Here is a 22,072-nt window from a genome sequence, read left to right on the forward strand (position 1 = left end):
GTTTGAAGAGCCAATGCTGGAAAAGTTTGGGTTTTTTAAAGTACCATTTTCCAGTATTAAGCTGGTGTGTTGGTCTCCCATTAATCGTTTGGATCTCGGCTTTGCATTTATTATCATACTCTCTCAACAACACACATTTAAAACCACTGCTCCTAGCCAGAGTTGAATCACAAGCCCTACCACTACTGGACAATTGGTCAACCGTTCCCCAGGTATTCCAGGTTTCCCAGGTTTCCCAGGATACATGGGAACCCTGTTTGTGTGTCGGACAGATGTGAACACCTCTGGCTGAGCCGAGCAGAGTTGAATCACAGGTCAGCTGCACGAGACGACAACTAAACGGACACTGAACTGGCCAAGCATGGATGGATCTGCTTGGAATGATGTGACAGACTCCCTGCTGGGGTCTATCTGGTCCCTAAAGTGTCCCAGCACTGCCAAAGATGAGTGCTGGTTTAGTTCCTGGAAGCATACAGCAGCCCTGCTGGATCCCTTCCCTCCGATTCATTTCTGCTGCATCTACCCTGTATTGTGTTTTCACGCTTTTCAACCTCGTCTAACGATGAAGAGAATATTCAGGGAAATTAGGAAGGAATGATGTTGTTATAAAAAGGAAAAAATGGCTAGTGTGTATTTTCTGAATTGTTTGTGTCACAATCACAAAACAACAAAGGCAGAAGCATCAGTATGCTGGAGCAAAACGAAGGCAGCAAACGTCTGTTTCAATGTAGCGTCATTAAAAATAAATGTAAGTAAATCCCGTGACCGATTCTTCACAGACGCATAGAGGCAGTCTGCTTGTATTTGATGTCATTGTGAAATGCAAAAATAACTGTGAAATTCCTAAAAACTCAAAAACTGGAGCCTGTCTTATCACGACTTATGCTAATTTCATTCAGCAAACATCCCTCATTTGCAAATTTAGGAATCAATTTGTTCTACATATTTAACAGAATCAAATGTTATGTACAGTGATTTTTTTTTTTATATCATCCTCTTCTCAAAGCTTCTTCTTCCTGCTGTGTAAAATATCTGGTGATGATTTCAAATAAATCCTTCCACTGCTGGGTCAGACCATCATGAATCCCTGTTAAATTTTCTTCAATATGCTAGTTTTCCGTGCTGCAGCTTTTATTATGTGGTCTCTGTTGGGTACTGAGAATCCATTTAAAAAAAGCAAGATTTTGTGTTTGGATAATTATTGGAGCGATTGCACTCCGGCTGCATGTTTGAACCCAGATGAGCACCACGATGAATGATATTTATATCGTCTTTTTATTTATTTATTTTAATGAGGATTATTGTTCTTCTCTTCATGAGCTCAGAAAATCATTCAGACTAGATTTACCAGGTATTACCAAGCAATTAACAACAAGTTAATCACAATATATGTCTATTTATCAGCCAGTGACTGGGACTGATAGGTGTGCACCTCCCGATGATGCTCACTAATTTCCCATTAAAGAGAAAAGCCTTGGCATTATATGCCATCACATATTTGATCATGCTTGATAACTCAAGTGGCCTCACACTGCAATGCAGTAAATTGCTGTAATAATACACCACAAGAGGCTTGTCAATTAAAAATATAATGGATGCTTTTCACTGCTCTATAGGAAGACAAGCTTTCAGAAACAGAAATCCAGACAGTCACCACTCCGAGGATACATTTTTCTTTTTAGGTTAAGAACAAGTTGACACCAGGCATCAAATACTACAAACTCAGACCTCCACTTCACCTCTGCAATATGGAGTTTTAAACATTCCCTCTGAAGCCCTGCTTCTGGTTTGAAGTGCTGACACCTGAAGTAGGCTGACGTGTCCTCGGCGCTCGCTCGCTCTTATCGGAGACGCTCAGGCAGCTTCCTCACACAGCGACGGACCAGACCAGAGCTGCCACTTCTAACCTGCCGAGGTGTTTTCATATGCCTCGCGGTGATTCAATATGAATTAGTCCTTCTCTGTGTACTACACCGTCTGTACTTGTACAGCTCCTTGGGGTTGACAGGAGAGGATTCTGAGATTAGGGAAGACAGACTATCCACATTACAACAAGCATGCCGACAGCACACTTCCTTCTTAGGTTGGATTATTTGGCAGATCGAATCTCTCACTGCGACGCCTCCGTTTGCTCCCTAAGCAAACTGCAGTGCGTTTTGTTAGGAGTCATAATGTGATACACACTAACTTGCAGGAGGCAAAACCCCAAATGTCACGGCTTTAAGGTGAGGAATATTCGCATTTGAAAACAACGGGGAAATCACAGTTTTAAGAGCAGAGAGAATAGACTGCAGTGATGGCCTCCTTTACATGCAACTGGAGCTCTGAACAATATGGCTAGGGAGTTGACAAAACCACCACCACCTACTGGTATATAGCTAATTTCCAACCCACTTAATGGTAGGAGAGGAAGTATTCTGATCCTAAACTCTCATATCAGCAGCAGCAGCAGGGTCGCATTACAAATCTACTCAAGGATTCATATTACTCCACATTCAAAACCAACTTAATGTTCTTCCTCACTAGACATCCATCAATTAACTGTTGGGAACAGCCTAGATGTCTCATAGAACATAAAAAAAGACTGTGAATGCACATTATGAAAACACATTTTCTCTTAATCCGTATTTAAAGGGATATTCTAGCACTGGAATTCTGTCAAACTGGTCGATGATGCCAAGCAGGTCACTGTTAAAGCCCAACCTGTGTCACATTGCTATTTATTTTTAGAACGTTTTTAATGTGACCACCAGATGGTTTCTGCACAGAGCGCAGTACAATGACTCAATGAAATGACAGAGTCAAACATGCACAGGAAACCAGGACAAAAGATGAAAATCTGCATTGACCCAAATTATCAAAATCTCTCTCTTAAAACAAAACACACTAAATGATTTTTGCTGACCCAGGTCAGTTTTCCAAAGTGTACTTTTCCATCAGTTTGCCAAATTAGTCTATTTTTCAGTGTCTAATCTGACATCAACTAGAGATTAACCAGATAAAGATAAATCTATTATCCCTATAATTAAATGTTCTGTCTCACAGCCATAAATTACCACTTTCTTGTGGTCAGGAGGATTCACGCCTTGGTGCTACTGAGTCATACATTCACACGTGGCAGCACACTGCCATCACCTGGATCATGGGGGTAACTGCACCTCAGTGAAGAAACACTGTGTTCTGGATATTTCACTGAGCTGAGATGTTTCATAGTCTGGTATTCAAGGTCTACTGGAGTTGATTTTTAGGCCTTCGTGCTGTCATTCAGGTTACTGAAGAGCATATGGTTAAATACAATGATTACGTACATCAAGTCATTGTTGCAAAGTTCTATTCTTTTGGATATGTTTAGTTGTGCAGTATTATTCTAGTTTTTAATCTTAACATCCAAACAGGTGAGTACAGTTTAACCGATTCAAATAAACTTGTAAAAATGTGACCTGAGATAACCAGTTAAGAACTTATTTATTAACTTGTGTTATAACTACTTAAAGTCCAGCTGAAAAGACATTTCCTGAGTATTTATCTTCCGTATGGTGACATATTTCCAAGTGAAAAAGGATCGGAGGCGGGACATAACGTTGGGAGGAATTTGATTTTATCGTTCCGAAGATTAGGTCACAACCTTCTCTAGCTTTGTTCCATTAAAAGTTGCAGATTATCATGATGTTATTGGTTGGGGAAAAAAACAAATGTTGGATTTTGATGTAACAATATGACAGGGGATGTGATCTAAAAGAGCTTAAAAGGGCATTTTCATTTCCCACAAATGTACCCTTAAATCCAGTTAGTATTTTAGTACACAGCTGATTCATGTAAAAATACACTCCTACTCACATTTATGGATTTAAGGCAGTGAAATAGAATGTTTACATTATTTACATCGCTAAAGTATCTGTATCTTCTGAGATGTTGGTTCCACTGGGAAACATCTGTGTAATGGGATAATGTGGTAACTTCTGGCTGATTGAGAGTGTCAGCTGATAATATATTCTAGGAACTACAGCGTCCTACATCCTGCTGTCTGCTTCGCCTTATGTGGTCAAAACTTTCCAAACGGCTAAGATTAGACTAGAGTCATTCTGGACGAGATGAGTATCAGTACATCCCTAATAATCTGTGATGGAATTAAATTAAAATATATATTACCTAAATACTGAAGTAAAAATATGAAGTATAAAAACGTGTATAATGAATCCTAAAGTACAATTTTGAATGCAGGATGTATACTTGTAATAGAATATTTTCCCCCAGTAATAATAATCCAATGACATAATGTAACTAAACTACTCAAATACTGAAGTACACATTCAAAGAATGGACATATGTAAAACTGACATGAAAGTATACTTCCCACACACATCTGACTATAACATAATATAGACCTTTTCATTGCCATATCTGTTGCTATGGCAACAGCTTTTGGTCCAAGATAAATTCCTTTCCGCTGCTGCTGCATTAACAAACACTACGACAGGAAATGCATTTTAGATGGTTATGGTGTCACGTTAGCAGTGCGCTATAGATAGGGTCGGTGTTGTTTTGGTCTGGACCGTGGACACCCCTCCCCCCCTCCCCCAACATGAGCCCGTCCAATCGGAGGAGAGCAGGGAGGCGTTCCCGTCGCCGTCAGTCTCCTTCGGTCCGTTCAACCACAACAAACGACATACAACGAATGTCCGACAACTTAAACGCAGAAACAGGTGAGGAGGTCCGCTACCGGGGGAACAGCGTGTTTACCGGCTGCAGCGTATTTAACGGCCGCGGTGACGTGGCGTCGCGGTGCTCGGATTGTCCTCCGGAGCGACCATCGATCGGCTACAATGAACGTTCATTAAACGGCAGAATTACGCAAAGACACGCGATGCTGTTTTGCCGATTGCGTTAAAAATAATAATTTAAAGACCCAATGTCGCGTTTGGCGGTGAGAACGGAGGCGTTTTAGCGCGTCTGCTCGGGCCGGGACGTTGTGTTCCCGGCCGAGGCTCAACGGCTCAGACGCATGGCGGCCTGTGATGATCAAACAGAACCAGCCGCACGCGGAGCGCAGGCACGTCCGGGAGCCTCGCGACGTCCGGCTGGTGTCTCCGGGCAACAGCCCGGGGCATCTCCCATTAGCACTAGCATCAGTACCGGCTAGTATTTATATGTGTCCTAAACACAGTACAACGGGTAATCAGACTACTCTCACCGACTACTTAAGTAGAATATTCAGGGTGTAGTTGTGTATTCTACTTTCCCTCTCTACGTTTTAAAACATTATATATTGTACTTTCTACTCCTCACATTTTCAAAACAGACTCCTTGGTTTATTTCTACTGCATTTGAGGGCCAGTAGAACTGTGCTTGATACTTTGAGTACATATTTGTCCTTCAAAGTTAGTTGAAGTATTGTTGAATCAGCACTTTTTGAAGTATGTGTACTTCTACTAGAGCACAGAATGTCTTTACTTTTGACACCTCTGAGAGAAACTAGTTACTAGTTCCTCATAGTAACATTCAGTTAAAATAGTTTCAAACGTATAGAAAATAAAAACAATGTTGAACATTACTTCTGTGTACATTAAATAAAGTCACATTTAGACAAAGCAAAAGTTGATAGTTGAAAAAAATGTTCCAATATTTGTGTTATTCCCCATATAAATACAGGCACAGTCTCTTCTAACCTTGTTCTTACTAAAGACTCAACCATATGATCGTCCATTAATGGCCTTAATGACCAAGAAGTCGCCTAAATGACTAGTCAGCAGCCCTGAAGAACATGCAACATAATACTGTATAGACAATAACAAAAACGTGGTACTTTTAGAAAGGATACCAGACAAGTATTAGGACAAAGCAACAATACTCTATACAGTCCCAACAGAATTAGTAGTATTACATGAGACTGTTCCTCATTGACACAGTGCACTATAGTTGAAGTTTGTTTGCCTGGAAAATGTTTCCTGGAGTCCGTCCAGGTCCAATTTCACATTCAAGCAGCCGTGCGGCATGCAGTTAGTCAGCAGCTGCACCTTTACAGCAGCTTCTCTCTGCTCTTTTGTGTTGTGTAAAGACATCCGCAGCTATGGGCAAGTTCCACTCTCACTTGGCCAACCCCAAAGACGAGAGTCAGGACGCGCTGACGGCCTCTGGAGAGTACAGAGACGGTGAGGAGGACGGCAAGACCGGAGACGTGTCCCAGTTCCCCTACGTGGAGTTCACCGGGCGGGACAGCGTCACCTGCCCGACGTGTCAGGGCACCGGCAGGATACCACGAGGTAATACCGTCTAGATATAGGTGAATACTCAACGAGCAATATCGGTATGAAATATTATACTACCAATATCAATTAAGTTGAGGAAAAAACTGTCTTGGGTATTATTTATTATTAAGTAAGTAAGTTCACAGTTATAAACGGCTAATTTGCTTAATTATGGCTGTGTGGCTGAGGGTTGATCACATTTAATTGGCTATGTGGACTATTAAAGAGCAAACAACCACACAGCTGTGATCAAATGTAAACAAACTCTGCTTAGTGAGTGAGAGTACGGGACATGATCTCCTCCCACCACAGCAAAAAGCCTAAAATACAGAAATGTAATGTGAAATACGCCCAATGGTAGGAAATCCTGTGTTTCTGCTGTACGCCCAGAACATAAAAATACTTTTTCCGTATTATGTTGAAAACGTTTGACACAAATACGTTGAAGAATGAACCAATCATCAATAAAAATATCAATAATTCAAGTGGGGAAACAGTCAACTTTGAGAGATGGCTGAGGTTCCGTCTCAGCAGTTGCCCAGTAGCAAAGCATAGTGCAAATCTTTCAGCACACACACCTTTCTCCATCACACAGTACAATGACAGCGCTTGCTTTGAATTATTCAACAGGTCAGGAGAATCAGCTCGTGGCTCTGATTCCATACAGCGACCAAAGGCTCCGACCGAGCAGGACGTAAGTACTCTTTAGAGAGGAGCGTGTTCGCTGTCAGCGTGATGAAACCCCCACACGGTAGCGTGACACACTTTGAAGTCCTCGGCTACCATCAGGGACTCACTTCTCTTTTCTTTCTCATGCAGAAAGCTGTATGTCACTTTGTCGGTGGCACTCTGCCTGCTGCTGTCGGGCCTGGCGCTCTTCTTCCTATTCCCTCGCTCTATTGATGTCTCCTACGTGGGGGTGAAGTCAGCCTACGTGACCTACGACATGGACAAACGCATCGTCTATCTCAACATCACAGTAAGACTGTGCTTTGACTTTCTATCAAACTTCATCACTTTTTGACCAAGTCATGAATTAGCTATGATCGATATCTTTCCATGAACAATGATGACTTGTATGTGAAAGAGTCACTGATGAATACACAGTCATCACTAGATAATTAACGAGTCTTTAAGCTCATTTTTTCAGCTTTTTTATTTTGGTTCAGTGCTGGAAATTCAATCATTGCAGGTTTAAAATGCTAAAAAAAACACATCGGGGCTTCCTTCATCATTCGTCTCCATTACCAGAATCTCACAGCTGTTGTCTTCTTCCAACCAGAGCACGCTGAACATCACCAACAATAACTACTACGCCGTATCCGTGACCAACATCACTGCCCAGGTGCAGTTCTCCAAGACGGTGATAGGCAAGGCCAAGTTTAGCAACAGCTCACTGATCATACCTCTGGATGAACGGCAGGTTTGTTGAAATACATTTCATCTCACGCTCACACACTTGAAGTCTTCAAATCTTGGTACGGCTGCTCTCTGTCGGACCATTGTCTGATATCTAATATGTCTAATGTCCACAGACGTTCAGCATCACATAAACAGTCAACGAGAAATGAAGGATGTGAGAGATGGGTTAGGATAGTAACACTAAACCTCTGAGAGAAGTAATATTCCAGAAGGTTTCCCAAGTTCAAACTAGCTCGTTGCTGCTCTCACCCTCCATCGTGTTATCATATAATGTTGCCGGGTGTGCCAATAATCCCGTTGCCACCAGGTCTGGCAACTTTGGGATGAGGGCCGTTTTTCCACCAGGCATCACAAGTGCGACTGATGTGACCGTTTAATATAACAGTGAACTCATCCCTTTCATTTTCAAACCGAAGCTACTGCGAAACGAAGCCGATCTGAATAATGTTTAGAGTTCTCCGTGCGATAAGCAAGCCACGCGTTCTCATTTGGATCAATACGATTAATTCTGATGGTTTTAAGACAACCAAAGTGCAACACAGGCTTTAAATACGCTGCCTTGTTCCGTTTCTTCTCCTAAAATGCTATGAATTGTGTTTTTTTGCAGATTGACTACACTGTTCCCACCACCATCGTCGATGAAATGAGTTACATGTTGTAAGTATCTTTTCAGGAGTCATAACAGTTTACACTTTTTACACATTATTCATGATAAATGACTTCTTTTCTTACAGTGACTACTGCACTCTGTCAACCATTAAAGTTCACAACATAGTGGTCATGATGCAGTAAGTATGGCTCAATATACATTACTTTCCTTTGTACTGTATATGATAACTTCTCATTGGTGTGAATGACATTCTGCTTATTATATATACTTTTCTCATTCATGCCTTTAAATTCATTCAGAAATACTGAACGTTTTCAGTGAATTTAAATCTAAACGGATGGATGTTCAAACCTGACACAAATTCATGCATCTTTAACCGTTCCACGTGTTTCACACATTCATTATTCAACATTTAAATACCATTCAAACTTTGAATGTATTCAAATGTCTTTGAAGCTTAGAAAAAAAGCTTGTTTATTGAGGGAGAGCCAAAAATAGAAAAATAAATGTGTGTAGAAGCGACCGTCCCACCGTGGCTCATCCTACCTGTTATCCAGTCGTTGACTCCATGGTTGTTTTTCAGGGTAACGGTGACCACGTTGTACTTTGGCCATGCGGAGCAGGTCTCCCAGGAGATGTACCAGTACGTGGACTGTGGGGGGAACACCACCTCCTCGCATGGGTACGTGCAGGTCTACTGATGAAGGAAGCAGAAGAGCGCAGGCCTCAAATACAAATCTTTGCTCGGTGGTGATGGAATAATGGATGGGGATATAACTTACCTTGAACTAGTCAGTGGCTCATCAAGTCTTTAATTCCCAAACCTCTTTCTTCCTGTTACACAAACGTGATGAGCTGTTTGTGGTTGGTTACTTGCCAACCAGGCCGGTAAAAGCAGACAGAATTTCAAGGATTATTGTCATTTTTCTCACCCCGGTGCCAACAAAAACAGCCATATGTAATAATTAATATTCACATAAAAGGTAGACATTCCCATCATGTTTACACTGTCACCTGTTAACAATTAAAAGACTGGAAGCAGTAGCTTCAGCTGCGATGCACTTTAACGCCATCCTTACGTACGGATATTGTATGAGTTCCCCCTACTGGTCTAAACCACTTCTAATAAAAATACAGCTAAAGTTCAAGAAGGAAAACCTATGAGCTGTTCCTAACCACAAATATGATTCTTGGTCTTAGTCCGATATAGATGCTGTTTTATCTCCATTTGTTTTTGGGAGTTTTTTGTTCTTTATTTTCACTTTGAGTATAGGTTTAAGTCTTTTGTTAGATACAGCTATTGTTCACTTGATTGAGTTAAAAGCAAATGTGACTACTACGATGGCAAAGTATCTTTGTAAAAGGGACATCTTTTATTTTACTCAGCATTACAGTCAGTGGGCAATAAAATATAGAATGTGTAAATGTTTTGTAAAATGTGTTCTTTCTGGCTTGCTTTAAAACATTGTCGAGGTTGTCCTATTTTATTGTAGACTGGCATTTTGGGGGTTTGACATCACTATGACTTATTTTTTGTAACGTTTGGATTGGCATTTTCCAACGTATTGTCTTGACAGAAGATGCTTGAATCCCCAAATCATTAATTCATTCAGTGTCTTATCTTTGTTCATTTGTGATTGCACAGGCATCCTAAAATGCCACTGTGCAAGTTTTTCTGACTACTAATCACATTTTCCAACCCTTCTCGGTATTTGATGATGACAGACCTCTACACAATGGTTTTCTGGTTTTCATGCATGAAGCTGAAAATAAAATCATGACTCATTTTCAAAGTTTTCCTCGGTTTCTTGGGTGAGCTTGTAATATTTTCTGTAAACACTAGGTGGTGCCAAGTGGTCTGCCAAACTACAGTATCACACACCAACTGTCATTCAAAACTGAATCTATAAAATGTCAGAAAACAGCCCTAAAAAATATCTCCAGAAAGTCAAAAAAGGTAAACATCTATATCTCATTTTATCTCATCAACTGTCAAAAATACAGGTATTAAGTTTGATGATAATGGAGCAAAAAACAGTAAATGTTCACATTTTAGAAGTCGAAGCCAAGTGAAGTTTGGACAAAATAAAAACAAATGTTAATGTTAAGATTAATTGTCTGAGTCTTTAATTAAATTTAGTGTTTCCACATGCAGCAAAATGCATTCCCGGTGGTGACAGTGAAGTCATTAAAAGAGGAACTTCAGCAGTCACGAAAGGCAGACCAAACAAACGACATACTGTTAATACTTCCATTTTTAGATCTTTACTAAATGTGTCCTGAAAGTCACACGAGAAGAAACGCCATACATCACTTGAGACCAAAATCTGTTTAAATCCTTTGGGAGCATAAATATGATTAGTGATAGTTATTGAGCTAAAAATCTCTAATCACTAATAATTTAAATATTTGCGGGAGAGTGTCACCTTGAATATTAGCTGGAGGACAGCAGTAAAAGACACAAATTAAAGGGAAAATAAAACTAAAGGCATGTTTTTGTCCAGTAGTTTTTGAATGTTTCTGTGGACCAAACTGTTGAATGAATGGCCAACAACAACATCCACTGGCGCCACTATAAGAAGATAACAAAAATACATAAATGGCAACAATCCACTTATGTGGTGAAAGAGAGTTCACCATTATCTGAAAGCCATGTAGATTACAGCACGTCCCCAGAAAGAAACATAAAAAAACTACCAAATAAAACTATATTTTTTGACTGACTTTCTTATTAATTATATGTACAAAGTATTAGGATTTATAATAATAAAATATATCATTCCTTTGTCATTTTTTTCTTTCTTTAAACAAGTTAAAAACATTGTATGTGAATGTTTTACATTTGCACAAGACGTCTCTAGTGTACGTTCACATCTGCTGCACTCGTTTAACCAGCGGCTCACTTCCTGTCTGAGATCCAGGTCGGCGGTTTGGACGTCAATTTCACTGGTGCACATGTGGCCAACGACCACAACCAGGAAAACTCTCTAGCTTTGTCTTTGTCTGTTTCATTTCCTGTTTTATTAGTGGACCAATCAAGGATATATCGGCATCACTTTTTATTATTGTCATCTTTGATAGTAGAGGTAACTGCATCGTAAATATTCTGCCTTGGTACATGTCACAACTCCAGATTTAGGAGATGCTTTGTTGTTCATTGTTTACATTTTTACAGAGATAATAAATCAGAAGTAGGGTCATTTTTCTCATTGACTTCTATACAATCAGAGAGGAGTTGCCTCCTGATGGTTCAAACGTCTGATTACTAATAAGTGGGTCAAGTACGGCACATAAATGAATATATATCACAATGTGTCATCACCAATCAAACAGACTAAACACAGGTAATTCAGCATCACCACCAAGACTTATGTTCACCATTTGATTGGATCTAAATAAAGCATTGATTAAATGTCTAGCTCAGTGATTCTCGACGTTAAACTTATAATGTATGATCCACCCGACTACCTTGCAAACTGGGAGCCAGAACTTTCTCTCAACTGTCAATTGTAGGTTGTGACATGCAAAGTGTTGAGGGGCCCCTGAGCAACAGCAAAGGATCACATGGAAATGTACTTTCCTGTGAGCTCTCAGTTTCAGTGTTGAGAGGACAGCCGGCCACATCCTCCATTGATCCGGTTGTGTTATAGCTATTACAGCAGATCTCCCCCTCACCCCATCCTTCATAAAGACCCGGTACTTCCTCTCTCCAGGTGGAAGGGAATTACTTTTCCACATGTCTCCTCCATGAACACACGTACTAAAAACTATTCTTGATTTCTGAAAAATCATAACCTAGTTGGCTCCACAGTGAACATTATTTCAGCCGGTACAGTTTGTCCACTGGAGGGGAACAATACTGTTCATGTTCACATAATGAACGATTAAAACCTTATCCAACCATGACACAGATCTTCTGTCATCATTCCAATACAATAAAAGTCAATTAAACTTAAATGGCGTCTTTCAAAAACAAGTGGGTTTTTTTCTGAATAACCAACAGAAAATGCCATAATAGGGTTTTTTTTTATAGGAATGAGCAGTGCCAAGTCTTTTTTTTCATTTTTCGCCTCTCTTGTATTTAGATGACAGAAATCTTCAGAGATGGCTACCTCTAAACCTAGATAAATAAAACCAAAACTATCTGGAGGCTTGAGGTAAGTGAAAAAATGTTGCATTTTGTTTGTTTTAGAAATGTGAGTAAACTGATCCTATAAAATTATGTACCATCCAAAATGGACATCAGCAGAGGTGTCAAACGTATGTTCTGACCCCAATAGAAGTACTGATTCAACGTCATAACGTCAATGTAACGATTTACTAACGTAATTTAGTTTACCTTAAATAGCTAACAGGTTCGGCTAACATCGCTTTCGCCCCGTTAGCTAGTTATCGCTACCACTCTGGATTAACGTTTGCGGTTAAAATGGGAGAAGTTAATTGACGTAATTTAGCTAACGTTAGCTAGCTAGATAACGCTCATACTATGTGTTAAAGTCAATGTGACGATTTACTAACGTAATGTAGCTAACGTTAAATAGCTCAAATTGACCATTAAGTAATACTATGAGCTTCGGCTAACAGTTAGTTAGCTAGTTATCGTAATTTAGCTAAGGTTAGCATGCTAAAATGCTAATTTTACCATTAAATTATACTATGAACTTCGATTAAAAAATGTAAATATACAAGCTATCGACTCATATTTGTGTCTAATTTACTTCCAACTACTGTTTGAGTATCTGTGGCTACTTTCGCAACTCATCCAGCCCCGGTGTCCCCGCCCTACCCCGCCCCGGCTGCTCCCCCCTCCGGCGGCACTAACCTGAGAGAAGTGTCCCTGTGTCTGTGCGGAGGCGACGTGGGGGGAGGTCCCGGTACTTTCTCCTCCATCTCCTACTCTCTGGGTCTGCTCTCTTTTCCCCCTCTCCCTCTTCCCGGTCGACAAAACAAAAAAACATGGGTTTCGCGGGTCTCGCTTCGGCGGTGCTACTGGCCGCGTTGTTCGCCCTCTGCGCCGCCGGGCGTTCGGACGCGCCCCGCGGCGTCGCGCTCGGGTTCGTGTTCGACCCGAAGGCGAAGTGCGAACCGCAGTGCGAACACGGAGGGATCTGCATCCGCAACAACACTTGCTTCTGCTCCAAGGGCTACGAGGGGGAGACCTGCCAGTATGGTGATGTTGCAAAACTTGTTTTTATCCGTTTGTATTTATGTGCATGGAAGATGTCACGTTTCCCTCCACTGTACAAGTATATTTATTCTGTTTCAGTAGGGTGTTGGAGGCTATAGTACTTTTTCTTTATGGTTATTACAATAAAAACTCATAATTAAGTGGCATCCACTTAAATGCACTTAATTAAAGCATTAAGTAGGTTCTAATGTAATGTACATCAGTTAAATGCAGATTATTTCACTTAAACTTACTTAAACTGGGAGTAAAGCCAAACATATCTCTACATTGATGAAAAAAAAGTCATAATGATATAAAATCCAAATTGTCAAATCAACACAGAACATACTTCATCATAACAACTGTTTTCCTTTTCTTTTTTCACTTTTACAATATCTAACACTACTTTGAACCACAGTATTAACAGTAATCTTCTGTGAATGCAGCCAACTGTTATCCCAAGTGTAAGAATGGAGGGACGTGTCTTCGCCCTGGAAAATGCAGATGCCCCCCAGGATTCGGAGGAAGATACTGTCACAAAGGTAAACCGGGGTTGGTCTGCTGGGATTCTGCAAATGAAACATCTGGTTGTTGAAGGAGTTGTGGGATCTGGAAGACTCTGAACGCGGTCTGCTTTGGTGTGGAATTCAGTGTTAATGCATGTTATCTGAATCCGTCCTGCAGGCCTAGTAACTGCTTATATATCCTGTATTTTACCTCATCCATGTGGTAAAATAGATATATATCATTACATTCTGACTCAAACCTGTTTTATCAGGCAAACACCAGATTCCTTCTCACATCCCGTCGGAAGGACAAAAGACATTTTTGTGTTCATCTGTCAGATTTATGTTCCTGTCAGGAATCTATAAAACAACATTCAGACCATGGTTTCTCAACCCAGGGGTCGGGACCCCCACGAGGGGTCGCAAGATAAATGACCAGGACAGGGTCCAGGAAGAAACTCACAAAACATGTATATTTTGTGGAGTAATTTAACTAATGAAGCTTCTATAAATTAAATTAAAACCTAGAAACCACTGACATGTGCAACTTGTCCAAGTGCACATAGGAATAATAATATTTTTTATTTTAATTGTAGGGGTATACTATTTAAATAACATATAATTATATTTATATAAAATAAATAATAAATAAAATGTATGAATTGTCAAGTTAATGAATAAAATTGGATATTAGGAATCATGAGAAAAGTTATATATTTGTCAAATCAATGCAGCTGAAAGCACAGGACGGGTTAAACCATCTCGTCCCTGCGATGGGGTTAATCTGTGTCTATTGGCAGTGACGTGTGACGGGGGTTGCTGGAACGGAGGGGAATGCATCGCCGTCAACGGAGTGGCCAGGTGTATCTGCCCGTCAAGCTGGACCGGCTCAAAATGCCAAGAAGGTGCGTTTACGGCCGTGTCTAATTGCCCCGTTAACACCAAAGGTCAAAGTCACCAAATGGAGCCGGCCTCCCAGCTGGAGCTGGAACAGTTAAAATGCTTTCTCTTTTTTTTTCCGGTTCCGAGTTGCTTTCAGGACGGGAAGCATTCAGTGGAGGCCCGCAGCGATTCATCTAACTCAGTCGTTAGGGATGACATTTTAATTTACGGCTTGTGAATGATGATTGAGACATTTCGGTAGTAAACTGGAACTCAAGTTGGGCTTAGCAGACATTTCTCAAAATTGTATTAGTTGAGATAAACTTTTGGGAAATTGGAGAAGCAAAAATAATTTATTTTTCCCCATAAAGTTTAAATTGAGTTGGCATGGCTTTTTGGACACAAATATCTTTTTCTTTCTGGAAAACAAGTACAAAGCATGCTAACATCAGCTGGTACCAACCAACTATATCATGACATTCATCCATCCATCAATCTGCAGCTTCAGACGTGAACCAGGCGGCAACCGCCAGTTCTGAAAAGTGAAGCCAAGGCTGAAGTGCCTTAAACTTGCATTCTCTCTGCTGGCCACCAGGGGGCGACTCCTCTCTGGTTGTATAGAAGTCTATGAGAAAATGGTCCTACTTCTCTCTTGATGTATTATCTCAGTAAACATTGTAAACATGAGTTTATGGTCTCAATCTCTAGTTTCAAGTCTTCTTCAATCCAGCATGATGTTCATTTAGTACATTATGGTCCATTTAGAGTCCACCAGACCAGAAAGCAGGGGATGCTTTAGGGGGCGGGGCTTACCTGCTGATTGACAGGTCGCTACCAATGCTAGTTAGCTACTAAGCTGACTTTAACTCTTAGCTGTAAAGTTGACCTTGAATCATGAAGCTAACTTTGTTAGCGATACGTTCCCCTGCATCCAGTAAATGTGTCACCTGTATCTGCCTCCCCGTCACGCTGACGGTGTCGTTCTGTCGTCTCCGTGCAGCGATCTGTCCTCAAGGCTGCAGGAACGAGGGAGTCTGCGTGGCTCCAGGAATCTGCAGCTGTCGGGAGGGATGGCTGGGAGGCGCCTGCCACACCGGTGAGTTCAGCCTGGTCCCACAGACCAACGGCTTGTCTTTTTCCCAGCATCCCTCTAAGCTGTCGACACCTTGCTGAGAAGACAAATGTTACAGAGATCAGTCTGCTAAACAGCTCAGGATGAAAATGGGACGTATGCGTCTGCTTAGTGTTTTAGCTCAGTGTTTTTCCAGACATGGAAACTTGTTTCTCAGCTTCAACAAATAACAAACTTTTTTTGTGTCTCTGCTGCAGCTGTGTGTGCTCAGTCCTGCCTGAACGGAGGGAAGTGTATTTCTCCAGACAAATGCCGCTGTCGCCCCCCTTTCTCCGGCCCGCGCTGCGAAGACAGGAAGAAGTTCCACTAGTGTGACCCTGCCGGGGTCAAAGGTCAACGAGGCCCATTAAGGGACTTAAAGCTGATGAGGACAATTCTTCTTCTTTTTTTTTTAAAGCTGAAAAATGTGATGTTTTTACATTTTCTTGACAGATATGTAATGTTTGTTTTTATAATCTGTTTAATGTTCTCATTTGACTGTATGAACACATGAAGCTACTGTGATTTGGGTCATTAAATGAATAAAAGTGTGAATTGCATTAAAAGAAACCAAAGCTCATTTTACCAAAACAAAACGCATGATAATAGTACACATTCTTTATTTTGTCACATGTAACTCGTACCACAGTGTAATCTGGTGTTTTTATAAAACAAAAAACTTCATATAGAACTTCATAAGGCGGTCGTTACTTTACCCAATCAAACAATATATTAATGGAAGCAAAAAATGAACACATTTGGTTAAATGGCAACATATTCATATCAACGTATTCATTCTAAAACAAGTTAATGATGTGTAAATACTATACGTGGCATAATTCATAAGACAAGCCTTGCATTTATGTTTCTCAAGTAAAAAGCTAGAATTGGCTAAATTGTGAAAAACCTAAAAGCTCGCTGGTAATAAACCTCCAGCTTATGAATGAATCGTTGACTTATTTTACAGAAAACTGAGCAGCAACACTCACGTCTGCAGAACGTCTGCTGATGCACTCAGCAGATGTGTGTTACTGTGATCCTTGAGGTAGTGATGATATACAGGGACGGACAGACAAGTGCAATACATCAAGTCCCACTGTTGGCCTTCAAATGTCCACGCACACACACACACACACACACACACTACAACACGCGCGCACACACACACACACACACACACAGGATTTATGATGCTCTCCTCTTCCTTTGTGCATTTTGTAGCTTCTTTTATCCCATTTCTTCTCCATCACGCCTGAGACGCCTGTAAAAGTGAAAACACAAGTTCATGTATAAACGTCACACACTTGGATGGAAAACAACCTCTAACTCTGTGGTTATGAGTGTTTTTTCCCACTGAGCTACACAGTCTGTATGTACGTGTGTGAAGCGTGACCTTGATTGAGCAGGTGAAGCCGTTGTAGCCTTTCCGACAGTGGCAGTAGTCGGGGAGGACACACCTCCCTCCGTTCAGGCATCGCCGCTTACAGACCGCTGAGGAGGGAATCAATCAATCATGTGTGATGTCATAACGAATCAAAACAACCTGATGAAATCCATTCCTCAGTTGATCCGGGTTGGGAATCACGACGTTATCACGATACTTAAGCCACTATTTGATCTTATTCCAGTTTTAAACATTCTGTGATACGCTGAGTTTTGCAATAACAAACTTACATATTAACGTATTTTGTGTTGGATTTATAGCTCATATTCAAAATGGAGCTATATGTAAATTAGTAAATTATATGTGATAATGTAATAAAGGGGCAGGACACGATAAGAATAGCTTTCTCCTATCCCTCCTCGAAGTTGAAAGATTGTATTGATTTATTTTTTTGTATTTTTCATAATTGTATTTCATGTATTTGAGGAAAATAAATATATTGTAATTTATTACCTTTTTACAAGTTCAAATTCTGCAGTTTGTCTGTTTTATCTGATGTTTAATGTCATTTTTATTGCAGTAAAATGGTTTTTATCAGACATGGTATGGTCCAATCCCGCCGACTTCACCCATGAACACGCCAGGAAAAACTCAGCACCATCTAGTGGATTGAAGGAGTAACTGTCACCAAAAGGTGTTAATTTGTTTTTATTCATATTTTATATAACAAACGATCGATACACGGCATCCATTTATCAATACAATATTATTGCAGTATAAACTACTGTTTAATCTGACAACAAACTGTCAAAATAATAAATAATAATTAATAATAATTTATGGTGAACAAACTCACGTGTTTGACACTGGAGACCCTCCCAGCCGGCAAGACAGTGGCAGGTGTTTGGTCCCAAACACTCGCCGCCATTCTTACACTTTTGCAGACAGACGGCTACGGTGATGAAAATAATAAATAATAATCAAATAATGGAAAAGCTTCTTGTGGTTTGCGTGGCTCTCTCACAGCAAGCGTACTGAATGTTGAATATGTGTGGAGAGCGATGAATGATTTGGGTCACTCACGTATGTTACACCTCTTGCCTCTCCACCCCGACGCACACGAGCAGGTGTTGGGTCCGACACACTTGCCCTTGTTCATGCACGTCGGCTCACAGACGCCTGTAACACATTCATTTACGCATCAGATGACCAACGCTGAGCCAGATGTCACTTCAACTAGCTTCCGATGTGCTGGTGATTCTACTCACTCTTCTGACAGCGTTTCCCCGTGTAGCCTTCAGGGCAGGAGCACACGTTGTTCCTCATACACTGACCTCCGTTCTTACAGGGAGGGCTGCACACAGCTGGAGAAGACATTAATATCAGACTGTGACGATGTCAGACGTATGAACACTGGGGAGAAAGTGCATGTTTATCTCATGAAAAGCCAATTCGTCTTTATTTCTCTGCCGTCCTATTCAACATCATAAACTGTGGTATTGAATGTGACATAAAGCCTCTGAGTGAGGTCTCTGAACCCGAACCTGAACCTGAACCCTGACCTGTTTGTGTCAAAGGGAAATAAATAAACTGTTACAACTGCAGCTGATCTTCAGATCTTTTCTGCTGATATGTTTGTACTAAAAGTAATGGACAGTTAATTCACCAGAGCTGCTTTGACTAAAAGAAAAGATAAAACTCCAACACAGGATGTGGTCTGAAGCAGCAGCAGAGTTTTAGTTAATAATAATGAGCCGACTCAAAGCTCTGCTCCTGCTTGCTGACGTGGATTCAAACCTGCTTCCCTCTCTGGCAGTTCAAACATTCATCAGTTTTACCGATTTGACACTGGGAGCCGTAGAAGCCGCTGGGACAGGCGCAGATGTTGGGCTTGATGCACGTTCCTCCGTTCAGACAGACGGGGTTACAGACAGCTGTGGAAGACACGCAATGTTTACTGTATAGTTGAATGCAAGTCGTGTGGCTGAAGGTCCAAATTTGTGCCGCCTAGAAATGTGTGTCTATAAAATATTCAGGGTTCCTACACCTTCTCCAAAGTCAAATTCAAGCACTTTTCAAGCATTTCAAGGTGCATTTTCATGCTTTTCCAGCACCTTCCAGCTGTGGTAAACTCCATATTTGTATCCAATACAATCGTCAGTATTCAGTCTACTTATTATGTCACTTGTTCATCACATTAAATGAGATGTTATTGTCCTCTAAACAACCAACATGATGTTTGGAGACAGCTTTTTACAGAAGGACCACAAATGAAAGGAAAACTAATTCCACTAACAGATCCACAGAAATATCATCACCAACAAGGTGTAGGTGTAAGAAGGTGTGTAAGAGGGTGTAGTAGAAGAGGGTGTAGGGGTTGGAGGGTGTAGGTGTAAGAAGGTGTAGGTGTAAGAAGGTGTAGGTGTAAGAGGGTGTAGGTGTAAGAGGGTGTAGGTGTAAGAGGGTGTAGTAGAAGAGGGTGTAGCTGCTGTACCTGAGTTACACGTGGGTCCGTACCAGCCAGGTTTGCATTCGCAGACATCAGGAGAAACACACTCGCCGCCGTTTTCACAGTGTCTGTTACAAACCACTGAAACACATCAATCATTAGCCTCTAAACTCCTAAAATCATCACCGAAGCTGCTGATTTACAGGCGAGAGCCTCGACGCTGACGAAGTTAAACAAACGTGTAGGAGTACGTAAAGCAGCGTCTCACTGATTTCACAACGGGGTCCCACGTAGCCGTACGGGCAGGTGCACAGGTTTCGGGCCAGACAGGTGCCTCCGTGCTGACAGGGCGGCTCGCAGCTCGCTGCGTTGTCAAGACAACACAGGGATCAGTATTCTGTGAGAGGCAGCGTGTTAAGACGGGAGTCGGAGCTGGAGGTTTACCTTCCTCACAGGTGGACCCGCCGTATCCCGCGGGACATTCACACTCGTTAGGTTTCACACACTTCCCCTGGTTCCTGCAGTCGGGTCGACACACGGCTGAGAGGGACGGAAAGCGGTAACAACGTAAGACGGTGAGGTAAAAAACAAAAAAACGATGTGTGATGATGTCGTTTGCAGCTCCCAGACAAACGGGTCGGCCTCTCACCGATGTGGCAGCTGTAGCCGGTGTAGCCTTCCTTGCAGATGCAGGTGTTGGGCAGCGTGCACTCCATGTTCCTCCCACACTGATACCTGCACACAGCTGGAATCCAATCACAAGCTCACCTGAAGAAATCCACTCATGATGCGTTAAAAAACCCTCCTTTCCTATCCTGCTATAACAATACAAACATCTGGCAACGGCTGGCCTTTGGATCTGTTTAACTGCTGCTCAAACAAGAACAAGCAGGATGAGGGAATCATTTGGGGCTTCGTGAATTCATTCCACACATAAAGCTGCACTCTTATTTTGCTTTGAAATGGCTAAATATGCTATAGTTTATATATTTATATATTATCTTCAGAAGAAGCATTTTCCCCTTAGTGACACCATGTTATTAATGTCTTATAAGTCTTATATATATATATAAAATTACAAAGAGTCGGTGCTGTGAAATGAACAATCTCACCTACAAATAGTATTACGTCGACAAAGATGATGAGATTTTGGGATAATTGATAAATAAATGATATAATAGCATGCAAAACAATATGCATCCTCTTAGACGGCTGATAGACTGAATGGATTTTTTTTATTTCAAATCGTAGAACCACAGCTTTAAGACGCCGCTGACTCTCCGTACCTTTACACGCAGCTCCGTCTCCGGTGTAGCCGTACGGACAGCGTCCACACCTGAAGGAGCCGGTGACGGTGGGCTCACAGGGAACGCCGGGGAAGCAGGGAGCGTCGGCACAGGTGACGTGCTGGGACGGAGACCCCCGTTTGACCCCGGGGGTGAGGTCGAGGTCCAGCTCCACCCTGCTGGGCTGACCTCTGTGGAGGGGAGGAGCCAACACTCTGGTGGCGGTTTGATTCTGCGGCGTCGTTGTGGACTTCCTGTCACCGGAGGAAACTCTCCTGGCTTCTGGTCTCGTCCGCCTGTCAGCGGGGCGTCTGGGTGAGGAGGGAGGCGATGAAGAGGAGGAGGTGGGGGGAGTCGTTTCCTTGCTGGAATCTGGTTTGATGCCATGAATGTGACCGTCTGCTCCGCTGGCGTCTGACCCCTGACCTGTAAAATACTGGAAGTTAGAGGACACGACTTAAAAACACAAATATATGACGACATTAAAACACACAACTCTTAAGTGACCACATGGAGTTAAATCTATAAATAATATGTAATAAAAGGTTAAACGCTCTAAAACGTACTACGGATACCAGCAGCAATAATAATGATAATCATAATCATACTTAAAGTCTTTATGATGAGCATGTTGAATTTCTAATTTTTCCTATTGAAATACAAATTTCTTCAATGAAATATCATGATTATTTATTTTACAACTTATCTCATATAACGATGAAAAAAACATACGTGATGAACAATAAAGATTACAGATTGTGGAAGATTCTACAGTTAAATATCAAATTATCATCAGCATCAGTTCTTGACCCTCTTCACCCTCACCCGTTGTGGTGCACGTCCGTCCGTTTCCACGGTGACCGGGAGGACAGGGTCCACAGACGAAGCCCGTCGACACGTGGGTGCTCTCGAAACACTGAACTCCCGGGTGACACGGCTGTCTGGAGCACGCCCTCGCTGGTGTGGTCACCGCTTTGACCGGGGACTCTTGGTTACCTTGGAAACAAAAG

At 41.6% G+C, this 22,072-nt stretch overlaps 3 protein-coding genes across 4 annotated transcripts in view; 2 read left to right on the plus strand and 1 right to left on the minus strand.

The window, feature by feature from the left end:
* The first annotated feature begins 4,596 nt into the window (after positions 1-4,596).
* Positions 4,597-9,085, plus strand: tmem106ba (transmembrane protein 106Ba). The gene is made up of 8 exons (XM_084026524.1): positions 4,597-4,703; positions 6,056-6,260; positions 6,876-6,939; positions 7,065-7,224; positions 7,528-7,668; positions 8,275-8,324; positions 8,402-8,455; positions 8,861-9,085. The coding sequence occupies exons 2-8, from the start codon at positions 6,068-6,070 to the stop codon at positions 8,976-8,978; spliced, it is 780 nt and encodes a 259-aa protein (XP_083882650.1). The 5' UTR covers positions 4,597-4,703; positions 6,056-6,067; the 3' UTR covers positions 8,979-9,085.
* Positions 9,086-13,150: 4,065 nt separating this feature from the next.
* Positions 13,151-16,496, plus strand: seraf (Schwann cell-specific EGF-like repeat autocrine factor). Its single transcript, XM_084027304.1, has 5 exons — positions 13,151-13,447; positions 13,891-13,986; positions 14,751-14,855; positions 15,833-15,928; positions 16,162-16,496. The coding sequence occupies exons 1-5, from the start codon at positions 13,234-13,236 to the stop codon at positions 16,272-16,274; spliced, it is 624 nt and encodes a 207-aa protein (XP_083883430.1). The 5' UTR covers positions 13,151-13,233; the 3' UTR covers positions 16,275-16,496.
* Positions 16,497-16,575: 79 nt separating this feature from the next.
* Positions 16,576-22,072, minus strand: part of vwde (von Willebrand factor D and EGF domains) — a 29,717-nt gene continuing 24,220 nt past the window's right edge. For both annotated transcript variants that reach the window (XM_084027301.1, XM_084027300.1), the window contains 12 exons: positions 21,888-22,058; positions 21,063-21,488; positions 20,426-20,521; positions 20,221-20,316; positions 20,045-20,140; positions 19,822-19,917; positions 19,166-19,261; positions 18,596-18,691; positions 18,411-18,506; positions 18,184-18,279; positions 17,337-17,434; positions 16,576-17,204 (listed from right to left, as the gene is read on the minus strand). In XM_084027301.1, the coding sequence (XP_083883427.1) occupies positions 17,190-17,204; positions 17,337-17,434; positions 18,184-18,279; positions 18,411-18,506; positions 18,596-18,691; positions 19,166-19,261; positions 19,822-19,917; positions 20,045-20,140; positions 20,221-20,316; positions 20,426-20,521; positions 21,063-21,488; positions 21,888-22,058 (1,478 nt within the window). In that variant the 3' untranslated portion in view covers positions 16,576-17,189. The remainder of the gene's footprint in view (positions 17,205-17,336; positions 17,435-18,183; positions 18,280-18,410; positions 18,507-18,595; positions 18,692-19,165; positions 19,262-19,821; positions 19,918-20,044; positions 20,141-20,220; positions 20,317-20,425; positions 20,522-21,062; positions 21,489-21,887; positions 22,059-22,072) is intronic.

This window comes from Eutrigla gurnardus (genome assembly GCF_963514095.1).
Source record: "Eutrigla gurnardus genome assembly, chromosome: 14".
Taxonomy (NCBI): domain Eukaryota; kingdom Metazoa; phylum Chordata; class Actinopteri; order Perciformes; family Triglidae; genus Eutrigla; species Eutrigla gurnardus.

Bases quoted from the DNA above. Each gene is read 5' to 3' on its own strand.
- tmem106ba (XM_084026524.1), top strand. From the start codon at position 6,068: ATGGGCAAGTTCCACTCTCACTTGGCCAACCCCAAAGACGAGAGTCAG. The intron at 7,669-8,274 runs GTTTGTTGAAAT...GTTTTTTTGCAG, and splicing joins TACCTCTGGATGAACGGCAG to ATTGACTACACTGTTCCCAC. The intron at 8,325-8,401 runs GTAAGTATCTTT...CTTTTCTTACAG, and splicing joins GATGAAATGAGTTACATGTT to TGACTACTGCACTCTGTCAA.
- seraf (XM_084027304.1), top strand. From the start codon at position 13,234: ATGGGTTTCGCGGGTCTCGCTTCGGCGGTGCTACTGGCCGCGTTGTTC. The intron at 13,448-13,890 runs GTGATGTTGCAA...CTGTGAATGCAG, and splicing joins GGGGGAGACCTGCCAGTATG to CCAACTGTTATCCCAAGTGT. The intron at 15,929-16,161 runs GTGAGTTCAGCC...TCTCTGCTGCAG, and splicing joins GGGAGGCGCCTGCCACACCG to CTGTGTGTGCTCAGTCCTGC.